Consider the following 18545-nt stretch of genomic DNA (forward strand, 5'->3'; position numbering starts at 1 on the left):
GCTAGTTTCAGTTATTTTTATAATGAGAATGTACTGCAGTCATATATGCATCAGTATGTCTGAGATGCTCTGGAATACCTCTGTTCTGCTTTTACAGATGCTAAACACAAGCAGACTGACATGTGCAGATGCTCATCTCTGCCAAATTACAGTATTGTTCAAAATAATAGCAGTACAATGTGACTAACCAGAATAATCAAGGTTTTTCGTATATTTTTTTATTGCTACGTGGCAAACAAGTTACCAGTAGGTTCAGTAGATTCTCAGAAAACAAATGAGACCCAGCATTCATGATATGCACGCTCTTAAGGCTGTGCAATTGGGCAATTAGTTGAATTAGTTGAAAGGGGTGTGTTCAAAAAAATAGCAGTGTGGCATTCAATCACTGAGGTCATCAATTTTGTGAAGAAACAGGTGTGAATCAGGTGGCCCCTATTTAAGGATGAAGCCAACACTTGTTGAACATGCATTTGAAAGCTGAGGAAAATGGGTCGTTCGAGACATTGTTCAGAAGAACAGCGTACTTTGATTAAAAAGTTGATTAGAGAGGGGAAAACCTATAAAGAGGTGCAAAAAATGATAGGCTGTTCAGCTAAAATGATCTCCAATGCCTTAAAATGGAGAGCAAAACTAGAGAGACGTGGAAGAAAACGGAAGACAACCATCAAAATGGATAGAAGAATAACCAGAATGGCAAAGGCTCAGCCAATGATCACCTCCAGGATGATCAAAGACAGTCTGGAGTTACCTGTAAGTACTGTGACAGTTAGAAGACGTCTGTGTGAAGCTAATCTATTTTCAAGAATCCCCCACAAAGTCCCTCTGTTAAAAAAAAGGCATGTGTAGAAGAGGTTACAATTTGCCAAAGAACACATCAACTGGCCTAAAGAGAAATGGAGGAACACTAGTCAACGGGCAAAGTCTTGGTTTCAAACCAACAAAATTAATGTTATGGAGTGGCCAGCCCAATCTCCAGACCTTAATCCAATTGAGAACTTGTGGGGTGATATCAAAAATGCTGTTTCTGAAGCAAAACCAAGAAATGTGAATGAATTGTGGAATGTTGTTAAAGAATCATGGAGTGGAATAACAGCTGAGAGGTGCCACAAGTTGGTTGACTCCATGCCACACAGATGTCAAGCAGTTTTAAAAAACTGTGGTCATACAACTAAATATTAGTTTAGTGATTCGCAGGATTGCCAAATCCCAGAAGAAAAAAAAAATGTTTGTACAAAATAGTTTTGAGTTTGTACAGTCAAAGGTAGACACTGCTATTTTTTTTAACACACCCCTTTCAACTAATTGCCCAATTGCACAGCCTTAAGAGCGTGCATATCATGAATGCTGGGTCTTGTTTGTTTTCTGACAATCTACTGAACCTACTGGTAACTTGTTTGCCACGTAGCAATAAAAAATATACTAAAAACCTTGATTATTCTGGTTAGTCACATTGTACTGCTATTATTTTGAACAATACTGTACATGTGACTACAAGACAACACAGCATCAGTTCATCACTTCACTTTAACTGCTTCTTCACTCGGGATCCAGAGACACAGGAGGAACTTAAAAGTATCTTATCATGCTACAAATTTCTTTTAACATTTCTATGTTTTGTAGTGACCGAGAGAAGTGTCATCGCTGAAGGAATAGCAGACATTACTCAGACACCTGTGAACACTGAGCAGTGATTTGAGTCCAAGACGGTGGACATCATCTTTATTACACTAGACTAGGAGTATTAGAGCCAATTACAAAGTGAGCTCAAGTAAAACGTCTGAATTGACCATTTCACCATGTTATTTTCTGCAGTAACTGTCGGAAATATTACCTAAAGAGACCTGATCTACAGCAACAGATTTACTGAATGTGTATTTTTCAAGCATTTTATTGCAGTTTTCACTGTTATTTTTCTGCATAGCCATGACTGGTGAAAAGTGTTTATTAATTTACTTCAATGTAAAGTAAAATTCTGTCATTAACGTTTTACCAAACCTCTGACTTTTGTTTTTCTGCAGAACTCAAAGAATATGGTTTGAAGAATGCTGGTAATCAAACCCAATAAATTTGTCAGGGATGGACAGTAGGAAGGGGAGTAAATTATTTTCATTCCTTGGGTGAACTCTCGTTAATTAGCATGCTTCAGACTAAATATTAATCATGCTGGGCGCAGCCACTTATTCTGCTAACACTGCAGTTTTGGTGTCTCTTTACAATAATGTATAATTAGTTAAAGTTAATAAATGCTGAAATTAACATTATATAATAATGAGCAATGCATGTGTTATATTATGCATTAATATTTGATAATGAAAAAAAAAACTATTCTTTGTTAGTTCATGTTAGCAATGTTAAATTTTGAAATTAGGTTAATATATTAACTGCAGTTAACTAAGGTTAATGTTAAGTTAACATCGCAAAAGTATTTGCCATGTTAGTTCATGTTGGGTAGGTAACTAATGTTAAAAAATGAAACCAAAAAGTGTTTTTTGTTTATACTTGATAAACTTTAGTTTCCAAGAATAAATAGCCTAAATGCAATGGTAATTCGCTAAATGTTATGTTTTATACATATATTATATATACTTTCTGTTTTTTTATTATTGTAAATAAATTGTGTAAAAAAAAAAAAAAGAATTATCATGCCAACTTAATCAAGTGAGTTCTTTACTTTAAAAATGCATTCATCATAATGAGATGTTTATATATTTATAATTACAATGAAAGTAAACATTTTGGCTGCATACCAATTTTAAATGATAGACAAATGAACAGATATTAAAAATGATTCCATACATAAAAACATAATCCACCTCTCGTTTTCACAGACATCTTGGTAATGCAACCTGTCTGAACAGCTGGAAGCCCGTAAGATGTAGCACACTGATGGCTCCATTGAAACAGAGCACAGAGGAGTTTAAAAAGTCCTTGTTTGTGCGGCTTTGGAGTCATAGTTCGTCAGATTGTTTGCTAGGAAGCGGAGTTTCGCCAGATGAATGCTCGGGAGTAGAGTCCTAAATTTGTGCTGTCAGAATTTCATGTGCATGCTGGCGTGCCTTCCTCACTTGTGTTGCTTGTATAGGAAAGCAGTTCCTCTGACTAAAATGTCAGGAGCATCGGTTTCTTACATAGAGAAACTACATTGAACTAACACAGCGATATCAACACTTGAAAAACACAATCTGCCACAATGTCACATCACAGTTAGATTATTCATAAAGTCACTTATGTAAAATAAAAAAAAAAACACTTATGTAAAATAAAACTTTCACTTCAGAGCACGTTGGAATAGTCCTAACAGTGCGACTTGTACTCTCACAGGAAACAGTTCTTGTCCTCCGTAAAATGTACTGCACACATCTGAAAATTTGGTTTGAACTGTTCTGGAACAGTGTTGTAAATACAACTTAACCACTGATTTCTAGTCATGTCTTCTTTTGGAAGGACAAACAAAGTATTTTCGCTTTCACAACAAAACATAACGCCTCCACGACATGGTGGCAGAGGTGTCAGCAATACCACAGTGAAAATCACATTCAAGTTACACATTCTTTCTTTGCTTGAACATTTAGGCGATGTTATGCAAATCTTCCCACACTGTGATGAAGACATGTTTAAACGAAGCATTTTAGGAGGGCATGGATGAGTCTTAACTTTTATAAAGAATATATATCTGGGTTTGAGACTTTAGTCTTTGCAACTTTAGGGATGTCATCTATTCACCAACAGCTTGTAACACTCAAAAGAGAAAAATAAAACTTGAAATCAAATCAAATGACCCCTTTAATAAATATAGTTTTTAAGCATTTATAACATGTGAGTTTAATTGGCTCATTATTTGTCAGGTATTGTATTAAAATCACCTTTTTTATTCCTGCATTTATAGCTAATTATCAGTGATATATAATGCATTTGTAAATTAGTTATTAGTAATTTATGAACAACTTTATAAACACCTTATAAAAGGAAGCTTAATGTAAAGTGAGACTAAAAAGGGCTTGGTAAAAATATATATATTTTTTTTAATGGAGTTATTTCCATTCAGAAACTGGTTCAAGTAGAAAAAAAAATTGTTAATATCGTTATTTAAAAAAAAAACAAATTCCAATAATAATAATAATAATAACAATAGCCTAATAATAATAAATTACAGTGTTTTCTTTACTCAAAAATAAAAAGAAACGGGATTAATAAAAATAAAAAATCAATCAACACTCAACAAAACAAAACATTAAAACATAAGTTGAGTATAGGCTCACGTCACATTTTATTGGCTCTATTACATTCAGAAACAATGTAGGCTAAAATGCCAGTAGGCTAAAGAAAAATGTTTACAAACACTATAAACACAGTTATTAGTTTCTCTCAACAAATCCTCTAAAGTTAAGGCTATGTGTTTAGGCTATAAAAACGTCAAAACAAATTAATTTAAGGTGAAACTGATGCCTACCTCTCATTCGTCAGGAATCCAAATGTTTATATATCAGTGAAGTATCTAGATGATAAAATATTATTTATTATAGGCTTTGTACTTTCATTGATGTAAAACAAAATCCTTCATCGGCTATAGCACAGTAAGCACAGTAAGTCGCTGGTCATGCTGAATGCTACAGATTGAACAACGGAGCAGTGTAACTTTTTATTTATTTTATTTTTTTAATTGTACTTTATTCTGATAATGTACTGTCACAAAAATATGTTGTGTAAATGGACTGCATTTATATAGCGCTTTCAACAGACCACATGGCCATCCAAAGCGCTTTACAATTTGCCTCACATTCACCCATTCAAACACTCAATGCGCCATCCAGCTCGTCGGGAGCAGCTGGGGTTAGGTGTCTTGCTCAAGGACACCTCGACACTTGGTCAGGTGGAGCCGGGGATTGAACCACCAACCTTCCGGTTTGTAGACAACTTACATGAACCACTGAGCCACTTCACAGAACCGATGTGGATGTGTATAATCTGTTGAATCCTTCTCACACTATACTCAGATAAACTCTAAGGCTGCATTGCCATTGGGATTTACCTATGATAAGTCCACAGCTGAACCCGGGCATTTCACTCGTTGGATGCATAAGTATCACATTTGCATGCCATAGTACTACTGGAATTCCTGATTGTTTGACAGCAAATTTAAAATATTAAATGGATCGATAAAATAACATTATTATCTAATTAATGGCCATTTAATATTTTCAATTCTGTTTGGAACTACAAAATTTCATTTCTGTTTCTGTTCATGTCAAAATGAGTTTGTTTCTGGTTGAACCAGTTCATAGCCCTGGTTACCAATAAAGGGAATGCCATTATTGGACTGTGCAATTGTAAGCATGTTTTCTGTTAACCTTCAAATAATTTTGAAGACAGCTGTGAGGTTGTCCAAAATTTAAGACCGTTATAAGGATTTTTTTGTCAAGTTAGTAGGTTTCTTTAATACCCCCTTCTTATCTTTAGTTAAGATAAGATAATACTTTTAGGCAAAGCTATTCTGTTATAAATTTTGTCCTAAATGTGGACTCTCTCTCTCTCGAATAGGCAATATTTGAAAAAATGGTTTAGCGATTTCTAATTATTGGGGGGATTAGCCCCCATCAATGTCTATGGCAGTTATCGCCCTGATCAGACATATGCTATGGCACTATCATGCAGTCTGTAATGATATGACATTAGCAAATATTAGCGATTTTTCAAAGGAGCTTTATAGAGGGATTTATAAAGTATCAAATGCATACCCTCCATACTGCACAATTACAGAAATGAGATTTTCAAGCAAGTCATAAATATCATAGATTAGAAGAGATGTGAGGCAGACGGCAGCTAATGTGATGAATTCCCACCGGTGTGCTTCCTGTAATCTGCTATTTTTGATGGCAGGTGAAGACCATATTCTGTGTTGAGGTACATTCATTTTAACACCCTCAACTATATTTTGACACAACTGACAGGTTTACTTAATAGGGCTGTCAACTTTAGCAGAGCTAAGTAGGGGATGTTCTCAGTTTCCTTTTCTCCATTACCATAACACGTCATGTGATGTTTTTTTTTCTTGCTTAATTTCTGATTTGCTAAATTGGTAACACTTTGTTATAGTTACCAATTCTCACTGTTAACTAGTTGCTTATTAGCATGCCTATTATTAACATATCGACTGTTTGTTAGTGCTTATAAAACACCTATTCTGCATGAGCAGATATATATAAACTATTATTTATTATGTCAATTATAGTTATATGTGTGTGTATGTGTTTGTGTGTAAACTGTTTCCTCATACCAGTAGAATCAGCTTTAAACATTGTCTTATTAATAATGCATCACTGTATTAAGGTCTGCTTTTATTTGTGTACACTCACAATGAAAACAAATCATTGTGCTTTTTTTTAAAATAAAGAAAATAAATAGGATATGGCTATCCTCAATTTGAGTTTCCTGGACAAAATAAGCCTGTCACAAAAATGAACTGAAACTCATCATATATAGGTTACGATACGTGTCTAGGGATGGGTACCGAAACCCGGTATTAAACTGGCCCCGGGGCTAAATTATGAAAGACCGTAGTATCAGTAAGATCTGACGGTACTGGTTCTGCTTTCGGTACTGGAGAGGAAAAAATGAATGTACTATGTATTTTTGCTTAATAATGTTATCGTGCACATTTTATCTCACCAAACATTTCTAATGTGCGATCATATTAATACGTTTGTCTGTGAGATCTGCGAGATCGCTCATGCGCGCCGCGGAGGCTGTCTGTCAGTCACACACACACACACACACACACAGCACAACAAGCGCGGCACACGCACAGAAATACAAACAGTATGAAAACTCCCGCTTAGTAATAAAGAGCGACGATGGCGAAGAGATTTGCTTAATGATGTTATCGTGCACATTTTATCTTTCCAAACATTTCTAATTTGCGATATTATTAAGACGTTTGTCTGTGAGATCTAAGAGATCTCTCATGCGCGCCGCGGAGGCTGTCTGTCAGTCACACACACACACACAACAAGAACGAGCGCAGCGCACACACACCCGAAGGGGCTGTTCACATATCACGTCTTTTGTGTGCTCAGGTTCGTTATTTCAAATGCGCGCCCAAAATGGAAGCGACGCGGTCCGACGAGCACGTTTTTTCCAGGCGCATCCGCACTGCAGAGTAAAAAACCTCTCAACTTTTCAGAATTCCACAAGCGCACCGCAGGTCATTTAACTTCCTCACCTTTTCCGTAACAACGTTGAAGCTCAGCCAAGATGAAGGAACAGCTGATAGCTGTATGTGGATTTTTTTATTAATTCAGTAGCAGTGCTACTGCAAGCAGTTTTTAGTTCTGCAAATCCATTCATCCATTGCTGAAATTTCCGCGTCTTCATGGAGAGAGCAGGTCATGGTCGCTTAGCAACGACAGACTCCTCAGGAGCGCAAGTGCCCGAAGGCTTTGGGGGAAAAAAACCAGAAAGCGGCACGCCTAGCGTTTTCCGCGCGTTTTTAGACGCGATGTGCAAACGGCCCCTTACAGTACAAAAACTCCTGCTCTGGATGGAATGGATGGAATTGGATGGAATAAGATGGCGTTACTCACTGCTTACAGATAGGGTTTAGATCCAGAGAAAGCCTGGAACCACTCGAAGCCCGAATATCCCATCTGACTATGCAGCATTCCAGGATGTGTTCAGCAAACAGGCAGCCACAAAGATACCACCGCACCGATCATGGGACTGTGCTATTGACCTACTGCCTGGAGCTAATGGTGGGAATGGTGTCTTGCCATGTTGCTGGGTTGAAACATGCCTGCACTCATGTCAGCCTTCCTCTTTTTATTCATTATTTTCTTGCAGCCCATATTATTATTTTTACTAGACTATAACAATAACAAATTCTCAATTGATAACTAATCATTATTTTTGTATCAAAATTGTTATCAAATCCAAACACCAGAAGCAACCTACTGCACAATCATTAAGTGTTATTTCATTGAAAAGTATGCATTCATTTTATTCACAGGCTATGTGGCTGAAATAATATTTTTGTTAAAAACTGTAAGTGCGGTTGTTTAAACATTTTTTCTACTTTTCATAGACCTTTAGTTGTTATGCTTTAAAATCCCATTCCATCAGTAATTTCACCTACAAAATCACTAACCTTGTAAAGTCACAATTCTATATTGGTAAAATTGACTCAGGCCAGTGGCATTTTTTTTATGACATTATTGTTATTACTAAAACATAAAAACATACACAAAACTTATAAATAGTTAACACCATAGCCTAGATTAGGCCCAGACTCTGTTCCTAAGTATATAGTGTAAATTTGTTAACCCACAGTAACAATTTAAACCAATTTTTTCCTTTGCTGCATGTTTTTGTTTTTTTAAACACGCTAAAAGTAAATTACGTTTGTGAGAGGAAAAAGAAATAAGTCTTGTCCTGTACAAGTTGCATTTTATTACATTCAGAAATAATACCGGGAGACTTAATAATGTTATAAGCTAATGTACCAACAGGATATTTTTAGTTCCCTTCACTTTAGAACAAATTCTTTAAATGTAACAAATTTATCAGAACAGAACAATAATTAAAAATGTATAATTCTAATAGATAAATATAATTGCAGTTTATAATAATATAGGCTTAGCTATAAAAAAAAAAAAAAAAAAGATTAATAATAATAATAACGTGAAACATAAGGTAAGGTCTCTAATTTGGGACAAATCCAAACTTTTCCATATTTATGATGTTGCCTATTTGAAGCTTAACTATTATTCATTAGGTAAAATAGGCTTTGTAGTATTAATTGTATTAATTATAATGTTATTGTTGTTTTACTTCGTACTTTTATCTCCGTTTCGAATCTGTCCCTTTGCGCCACCTGGCAGTTAATTTGCAAATGATTTTGACACGCGACTGACTTGAAGTTAACGTCACTGAGGCGGCAATACATGTGGCAGTAATACCCATTCTGGTTGTCCACCTACTGTATATAAGCAGCACAACAGTTTTAACACTGATAATAAATCAGAATACTTCTGAAAGATCATGTGACACTGAAGACAGGTGTAATAATGCTGAAAATTTTGCTTTGCTTCACCAGTAATACAATATACATTATACTTTAAAATAGGCAATCTGTTGAAGTTGTGGCCTAACAATTAGAGTATTGGACTTGCAATCCAAGGGTTGTGAGTTTAAGTCTCAGGCTGGCAGGAATTGGAGTTGGTGGGAGTGAATGTACAGCGCTCTCTCCAACTTTAATATCACGACTGAGGTGCCCTTGAGCAAGGAATCAAACCCCAACTGTTCTCTGGGTGCCACAGGGCCCACTGCTGTGTGTGTGGGTCTGTCTGTCTGTATGTGTGTGTGTATGTGTGCATGCGTGCATGCATGCGCACACCTTGGATGGGTTAAACGCAGAGCATGAATTCTGAGCATGGGTCAACATACTTGGCTGTATGTCATGCAACTTTCAGTATTAAAATAGGAAACCAATAAAAGAAATTGCAATAGCCCAATACTGTAGCTCACAATATAACTTTTTTTTTCTTTTTTTTTTTTTGCTCAAATAAATACAGCCTTGATGAGCATAAGTGACTCCATTACAAAACAAGGTCAATTATTTCTTAGCTTTATAATATAGGCCTAATATAATGTAATAGCAAAACAAACTGACGCATTTAAACTAATGGAAGAGAATAAAAAAAACTTAAGCATTATATATTACGTGACATATTTTATCATACATTATTGTTTCTACTGTTGCTATTTTTAACACTACACACAATGTGTAACTACAGTTTTACTGTCTCTAAGTAAATTTGTTAGCAGTTATCTGTATATAGATATTTGGTTACGTTTACTTTATGTTGTTTGCCCGGATGATAAGATGTAATTCTTGTAATTTCTGAATTTGCTCAAAATAAATTGTTGAACTTAAAACAGATATGTTTGAGTGCAGTTTTTGAAAAGGTAACTGTATGCAGGTGAAGAAATCCATGTTTGAGAGAAAGGATATTTCGAACAAAAATTTAATCAATTTGGTTACAATCAGAACTAATGTTATGGGCATTTGGACAACAGGCGCTAAACAAGCACATTTTTTTGTGAATTTGTTCAGTGAAAGTGTCAGTTCTATATATTTTGAGGGTGTTACAAAGATGTGGAAGCATGGTTGTATATATGCTGCTAGTGTGCACCTCAACACAGACTCTGGTCTCCACCTGCCAACAGAAATAACACAGATTAAACACACCACTGGGAATTCAGTGCATAAGCTGCTCTCTGCCTCACATCTCTGCTGTCGTATGACATTTACTACGCCCATGAAAATCTTATTTCCGTAATTGTGCGGCATGGATGAAGCGAATTAAGCCTTACCCTGTTAGGAAAAGAGAAAATCCCCAGCAGGAAGAATGATTTACTCAGAAACTTCTCTAGAATAAATATGTAGGGGAGAAAAAAAAGGAAGAGATTTTTTCTTCTTACATTTTCTGAGTGGTGTTTGCACATGCAAAAGTTACCTCAACACTTAGGTGCTGTGGGTGCTTACCATGGCTTTGCTGGGTGGTTATTAAATAGCTGCTATGACATTGCTAAATGGTTGATAGGGAATTCAGTGTGTTTACATTTCTATGGTGTTCTGGTAGGTTGCTACTTCTGGACATTGCTGAATTTTTTATTTTTGTGTGGTCTCAGATGAAAATGTTCAGTCCTGCCATTTCCAGTCAAAATGTAAAATTTCAAGTTTTGCAAAAAAAAAAAAAAAAAAAAAAAAAGTTTGTATCAATTGATTGCTCATTAAACATTTCCAATTTAAAAAATGTCCGATATTAATAGTTCAGAGATGGCCTATCTTACCTACAACATAACTCTTTGACCCTTACAGCTTATTTGTACAACGGTAAAGACCACCTTACAGCTTTATCATTCATTGTTAACATTTTCAATTTGGAGCACTCAGCAAGTGCTTCTTTCCATCCATCATGTTCTTTGCATTGTTAACATCACAAAACCTGCATTTTGAAGAGATGGAGCGCAAATTCACTTTAATTTATGGTTTTCTATTACATACAGATTTTCATTATATTTTACTACGCTATTGATGTTTATGTGTATGTGTATATAATTTAAAATAAAAAGTATACAATTAAGCAATATTTTTTAAATGATATTTTGTGTTCCCTTGTGTCGTGGTGGGCCCATATACTGTATGCTTGGCATACTCTGCACCCCCAATAATACTTGATACTATCATAATAGCTTGGCTCTTATGATAAATTTTCTGTGATGCTTCTCATTTGCAAGTCACTTCAGATAAAAGCATCTTCTAAAAGAATAAATGTAAATTCAGGCAATGCAAATAGGGATGCTTGATTTAGCAAATGGGAGTGAAGAACAGAGAGAGAAAAACACAAGTACTGGTCACCTCCTGCCCTCGATGAAACGTTGCCGGGTAACATATAGTTTCCATGCATTTCTCTGAGTGAAATCACATGCGTATAATCAGCTCTCTGCTGTATGTCATTTTCCTGCACGGTTATTTCCATGAGGATTGGCGAGAGAAGCGGCATCAGGCAGCGAGAGCGCTGGAACAGATTATGAAGCTGAGGAAGTGCTCTGCAATGAGCAGATAAGAAGATGTTCATTTGCTCTGCTGCCAGCCAGAAACTCAACAAACAGCCAAAACCAGGAGAGCGCGCACAGACCCTCTCTGAGGAGGATTCACCCTTCAGCAGTCTTCACTGTTTATTTATTTATTTTTTGCTTCAAATGTCTGACTTCACCATATCATCACTAGAGGCTAAATCAGAGCAGGAAGATTTCAGTGTAAAGCAGCACCACTGGGTTCATATTCACGGTTAATAAACCTCACCGCAACTACACGTCTGATGTCAGTCAGTTCACAGTGGAGCTAATTCAAAATATTGCCGTAATGCTTTATGCCCATAAGATATTTGGAGATGCTGTCCTTTTAGGATATTTAGTGGACTACAGAATTGATCAATATTAGAAGTTGTGATTTAGTAAAGTTAATGTTAAAGGGGTCAATGGATGCCAATTTGATATGATTTACATTTAGCTGCAGACCTTGCTAACTTGCACGTTATTAGGAAAGGTGATTTGCAAAGATTTATAAAAAAATAAAAATAAATGCTGAAAATTGTGTACAGATCTCCTCTTTCATAAGATCTGTACACAAATCAGTTTAAATTCGCTTGTATACATTGGCTATGTTTACATGCACCCAAATAATCTGTTTGTAATCTGATTGATGGCTCAATAAGATTGAAAAACGCTCAAACAAACACCTTAATCGATCCGAATGAGCTTGATCAGAATTAAATTTCGACTGGATTGAAGGAGATGGTTTATTCCTCTTCTAATACGATTGAGCTGCATGTAAACACTTGATCGGACTGAACCACAAAACTGAAAGAACTGCGCATGTGCAATGATGCAGAAATAATGTAATTACGTATGACGCAAAGACAAGAGGCCCTTCCTTTTGAATAAAGTGTTGTATGAATGCATGTCCTGTCATTATAAAACTCTCCTTTTACTCAGCAACTGTGAAGTGGAGCAGGACAACCTTGTTTTGGAGACTCATCCACAGGCAACCCATATTGGGCATGGGGAGGGGCTTTTTTTGTGATAAATATGAGCAGCACAGCGGTTTATATGTATATTTATCCATAAATGGGTAAATATTAATTCTGCTGTAAAAAACTAAAGAAACCGTATAGGAAAGTGGTTATTACTGTATGTGCAAACAGTGAGAAACTCTATATTATAAATATGTCACTTTCATTTTCACTTTCACTATTTGAGCAGTGTTTTTTGTCTGTAGGCTTGAGTTAGGATACATAGGTAAATGTTATCAAAAACAGTAACATCTGTAAACAATCTAACAAGATGTTTATATGGTGAAATTTAATTATTCTAACTTTTTTTGTTTTAATAAAATTAACCATTGGTCTTCCATAATATTATAAATTTAGATAATGATAACAACAGTTAAAAATCACATATATAGCACCTCAATACCATGGTAAAAATATGACTATATGGTTTCTAGGTATTTTAGAAAAAACAGTAGTCTAAATAAATTTAGTATAAATGAACAAATACTAAAGATAAATCACAAAAATACATAGTGTTTCTGCTGTTTATCAGAGCAATTTCCTCTTGCTTTAAACTCAGTCACTGAGTCATTTGTGTTGTTCACTGAATTCAAGCACTTCACACTGGATCTAAATGTGTTTAACGCTCATGTGACCGAGACTTATCAGCGAGTAAATGCATCTGCTCTAGTGAGTTTATCAAATTCTTGTTATCATTTCATCAAAGAAAATTCTATTAAAATAATTATCATTAGTGTTTTATCAGCCAACCCTAAGCCAGGCTTTAGTATAATGAGTTGACACGTACTGTATTTGCAGAGTTACTTAGTTGAGTATCTGTTGGGGGGCCATCGAAATAAACTGTTAGGCTACACTTCTCAAAAATGAATGTCTGATGAATGTCATCACCAAGAGTCATCTCTAAATCAGACACCACTCATCATCTGCACAATACCATCCCGAAAGTGAAGTATGGTGGTGCTAGCATTTTTTTTTTACAGTCACAGGTCAAAGACAATGTAAGACAAATCTGTGAATGTCCTTGAAAGGCCCAGCCAGAGTGCAGACTTGAACCCAATTAAACATCTCTGTAGAAACCTGAAGACATCCACTGACAGTCCCCATTCAAACTAAAGGTGCTGAAGAGAAAATCCACCAATCCAGATGTGCAAAGCTTGTTGCATCAAAAGACTTGAAGCTGCAATCCCTGACAAAGGTGCTTCAACTAAACTTTGATTTACTTATGTCAACAATATATTTCAGCGCTTCTTTTCTTTTTTTTTCATTTGAAATGTTTTATTAATTTGAAAATCTAAAAGGTAATAGTGTATAATTGGAAAACAATGCTTATAAAAAAATAGTAAAAGACAAACAATTTGGGATATGTTCATAGCATAATGAAACTCATAAATCTGTGCAAAATGGCCCACGGGCTAAAAGTGGAATCACATCTTATCTAGAAAGCATTTATTTCATAAAGAAATTAATATGTATTTAACATTTAAAAATGTTAGCACAAAGTAATTACGATCTTACACACATGAAACTTTTTATAGCTCAACTGTGTTCATTTGCCGAAGAGCAGATTGTTGTTTATAGCTGTGAAATGTGCAGTGTTGCATAGACCTCATGTAAAGACTTGTGTCTGAGACCACCCAAGGCTTTCCACGTAAAAAATAAATAAATAAATAAATGGCTTTTTACAGTAGATTAACCTTCAACCTTCATATGAGCAGTGACAGAGATTGTCTGAGTAATGATCTAGTGCAGTGCATTCAGAGAATCTAACAACAAACAGTTCAAGATCTTAATAGAAGTACATGTGATTCATGTATATTGCTTTGTACAAAGAATTTGATTACTGTGTCATTTATGCACACAGATATGTTATTTATGTTTTATATTCCTCTGTGTGATTGTGGTAAGGTCATATAATTGATGGTAAGCTCCACAGAAGTTTTAATAGCAATCAGTTACGGCTGAACATTACTCATTAAGTGCCATTGCCCTGGTGAAGAGATGAAGTTTCCATGGTAACCCCCGCTGTCTCTCACCTGTAGTTCAGGATCCTCCTCATGATTCAGATGGGCTTCCTCTGCTGCTTCCACCAACCGCTGGAGGGCAAGACAAATGGATATTATTGGCCTGTTTTAATGGATTCTGTTTGTTATCTCCCTGTCATTCATTTAGCGTTTCCTGTTCACAGTCAAACACAACACATGCACACATACTGCAGTTGATCCCTCTCTAAAATAATAGAAAAGACACATTTTCGCTTACAAAGACATTATAAGTGGAAATATTACTTCAAGCCAAGTCTAGGTGATATATTGACTTTTGGTGATTATATATATATATATATATATACACACACTCACACACACACACACACATGTTTGTTTTTGTGTAAAGTGTGCTCATCCCATAGGTGTAATGGTTTTTGTACTGTACTAACTGTATATTCTATGGCCCTACACCAACCCTACACCTAACCCTCACAGGAAACTTTGTGCATTTTAACTTTCTCAAAAAAACTCATTCTGTATGATTTATAAGTGTTTTGAAACATGGTGGCATGGGTTATGTCCTCATAAGTCACCCACTTGTAATACCTGTGTCATACCCATGTCATTATACAGAGTTGTGTCCTGATATGACACACACACACACAGGTGTATATTAAGTGTATGATAGATTTTAATGCTAAATTGGAAAACTGCATGGAAAAGAGACAATTGTTGTTGCTTTACTTGGTTGTTACTGTATTTTACACTTTTTTGGAAACATTTGTGTTTTAACTGCTTATAATGTTCTGAGCCTGAATAACCTGTGTCAATCTTTATGCTGATAAACCTCTCTGTTTAAAACATACAAAGACAGTTACCTTTATAGCTTCAGCCTTCTTGTGGAACATCTGCTCCATTTCCCCAGCCAGTTTCTTCACCAGTTTGATTCCATCAATCTCCTCCACCCTCACCGACTGTTCAAACTCCTTGTATTTCTATGGAAAGAATGACATCTGACAATGGCATTTCTAAAACAAATTATCCCACTCCTGGCTGCTCATTGACCGGTACAGTGATAGACTGCAGCTACACCTGTGATGTGAACAGCTGTTGAGCAGCTACTTGAATCTCTTTTATTATGTCATTATTTCCTCACACTTATGTTGTTCCAAACTTGTATTCATTTCTAGGACAACTTGAGGATGAGTATATGATGAACAGGAATGAAGACCTGATCCATACTAAGAGCAATGTAGAGCTGCTTGATTTGGCAGTGACACCTGTGTGAGTTTGAGTTCAAATATGCATGACTGACAATAGACTCACAAAATTTAACTGACATTTCATTAATGTAACCACAGTATTTATATTCCTTGTAAACTGCAGCTGTACCATAACATTTGAACTTTTTGCACTTCTGGTTAGCTTTGAATGCTATCTCTGTACTCTGTACACAATGTCAACTTTGAATCTTTTTTTTGTTTGTTTTTTTTTTGTAGGGGAAAGAGAGAAGGAGACAGTCAGAAGTGCTCTTGGCTTATGTGTGGATGAAACCAAATATAATCCTATTCCTGCTCCCATAACTCCCTTAACCTCACTCTCAAAGCCCTTCAAGCCACTCCACTAATCTCCAGGCCAAACATTCATTATCTCAAACGCTTGAGATGTAGCTCTTCACATGACTAGCCAAGTTGTGTGTGTGTGTGTGTGTGTGTGTGTGTGTGTGTGTCTTTGCACATGTACAAACTTACATTTGTTTTTTAATTTTACATTAAGTCATTTACGGTTATTTCTTGATTGCTCGGTAATAAAAATAAAAATGTACCCAGGCTTGATATTAGCAAAGAAAAAGATGGTGACAACTGCAGTGAATTCTGCCAATACATACAATAGCCTAGTTTCATTAACAACAAATCAGACATACAAAAATTACAAGTAGTTTACAAGAAAAAAAGTGTACAGTTATAAGTATTCCAAAATGCAGCAGCTAGATTCCTGAGGGGAGTAACAAGTTCAATCAAGGTACTCCTTTCTTTAGATCATTGCATTGGCAGCCAGTTCCCTATCGAACCGATTTTAAAATCTTGCTACTTGTCTATATTCACTCAACAGTCAAGCTCCTCCTTTTTTGTCTGATTTATAACACCCCAACCCTACGACTAGGAGATTAAGATAAGGCAAATTTCTCCTCCAGATCCCTAGAATCAGCTTAAAGACCAAGGGATCTAGAGCCATTGACGTGTCTGGTCCCACCCTCTGGAACAATTTAGCTCACATTAAAATGGCTTCCACTTTATCTGAGCTCAAGTAATTTCTTAAAACCTCCAGTGGTGGCTCGTGGGTTTTAAAATAGAGAAGAGATAATAATTGTATTGGCCTAGAGATCCCTTCCAATTGTTATTATTATTATTTGCTTAACCACTTTAAAATGGCTTTTTGGTGGCTTTTAGTCAGAAAACTTAAAGAAAACAACACACATACCTGTCCTATCACTTGAAACAAATATCCATCCCTTCTTAAAAGTCTGTGGTAAAATAGAGCTGCTTGATGTGCTATTTAATTGGGCCTACTTCTGTAGCCTAGCTCCCTTTATTTTAAATTTGTATACTGTATATACTGTTTGAATGACAGCTGTTGGCGATCAAATATTCCATAATCTCTACTCATCATATATACTTGGTAAATTATCCACTACGGGAGAGGTTCAAACTAATAGCACATAATTTACGTCTCTATGATGTTTGGTTGATATACCAGAGGAGGGCTAGCCTCCTCTGTGATGTTCCTTTTCTCAACACTCCTCAGTGCTGAAAGGGAACACTCGATGCTTATTGGCTAAAAAAAATTTCTACAACCGAGGCACGAGAGCTCATATGTCCCCCAACCCCCGCCACCCCTTCTCTTTCACTTAGGGGTTGTAATTACATCGGCAGATTCGGCACATTCGCTATAGAAAAGCGGAGTTTTCGCGTAATGATATAACTTCTGTAGCTGAGGGGCTAAGGACTGTAAGGTGCTAGCTGTGGCTAATGAGTTGAAGCTGGGCCGGGTGTGTCGGTAAGAACACCAAAATCGGAGAAGGAATCCAGTTTAACAGATTTATTTATACAAGCATATGAAGAGGTGGAGCCAGATCTTGATTAGCTGTACTAAACAGTGCTCTCTGTGCACAGATCGAAGATGAGCATGAATATTAAGTGATATCGTCTTTGCTTTATGTCCTGAGGAGTGTCAGCATAAGCGTATGACTGTGTGGTCTGTAACAAACAAATAAAAGATATGCTCTAACAAACAATCCTTCTTTCTTATCACAATCACACTCATAACAACATAAATGACATTAAAACTACTGGCTTCCCCAAACATCAACACAATGTTGTCATTAAATACAGCAGAATATGAAACATAATTCACAGCTTACATGTATAATAATTATACATAATTACACAATTACACTGTACTGGATGAAACTCAAATACTAACTATACTTCACATTAGCATCCATTTTGTGTCATAACTCTGTCCACATCGCTATCTAAGCAAACAACAATCAACTAAGCCTGAGTAACAGTGCAATTTGTAGTACTCACTTTCTCTCTGGACGCACACAACTTTAAACACTCATAGAGAACATAACGAAGATCAAAACTGCATTTAGTCAGGGAATTTCACGGCTCGCTCTATCTGAAGATGACGCTGATGCAAGACTGGATTGCAGTGTGTGCGCGCGCGCTCTCTCTCTGAAGCATCCCACTGTATGAGCTGCGCTCTGTCAAAATAAGAGTCCCCGCAACCGGGACGAGAGCGCTCTTATCTATCCGCTTCGTAAAAATCAGTGTCATTAGTGAGACTTTCACACAGCCGCCCCCAAATTGCATGCAATTTGCTCCTGAGAAAGGCTCACTGCTCAGCCACTCCATAGGCACTA

The 18545-nt window shown here is 36.2% G+C and overlaps 1 protein-coding gene across 1 annotated transcript in view; it reads right to left on the bottom strand.

The window, feature by feature from the left end:
- The window catches only part of cacna2d3a (calcium channel, voltage-dependent, alpha 2/delta subunit 3a), a 173035-nt gene that overhangs the window by 138401 nt on the left and 16089 nt on the right, over positions 1-18545 (bottom strand). Inside the window, exons 3-4 of the mRNA XM_026270653.1 lie at positions 15496-15612; positions 14666-14725 (exon numbers count right to left, since the gene is read on the bottom strand). Of these exons, the coding sequence (XP_026126438.1) occupies positions 14666-14725; positions 15496-15612 (177 nt within the window). The remainder of the gene's footprint in view (positions 1-14665; positions 14726-15495; positions 15613-18545) is intronic.

This window comes from Carassius auratus, chromosome 8 (genome assembly GCF_003368295.1).
Source record: "Carassius auratus strain Wakin chromosome 8, ASM336829v1, whole genome shotgun sequence".
NCBI lineage: Eukaryota > Metazoa > Chordata > Actinopteri > Cypriniformes > Cyprinidae > Carassius > Carassius auratus.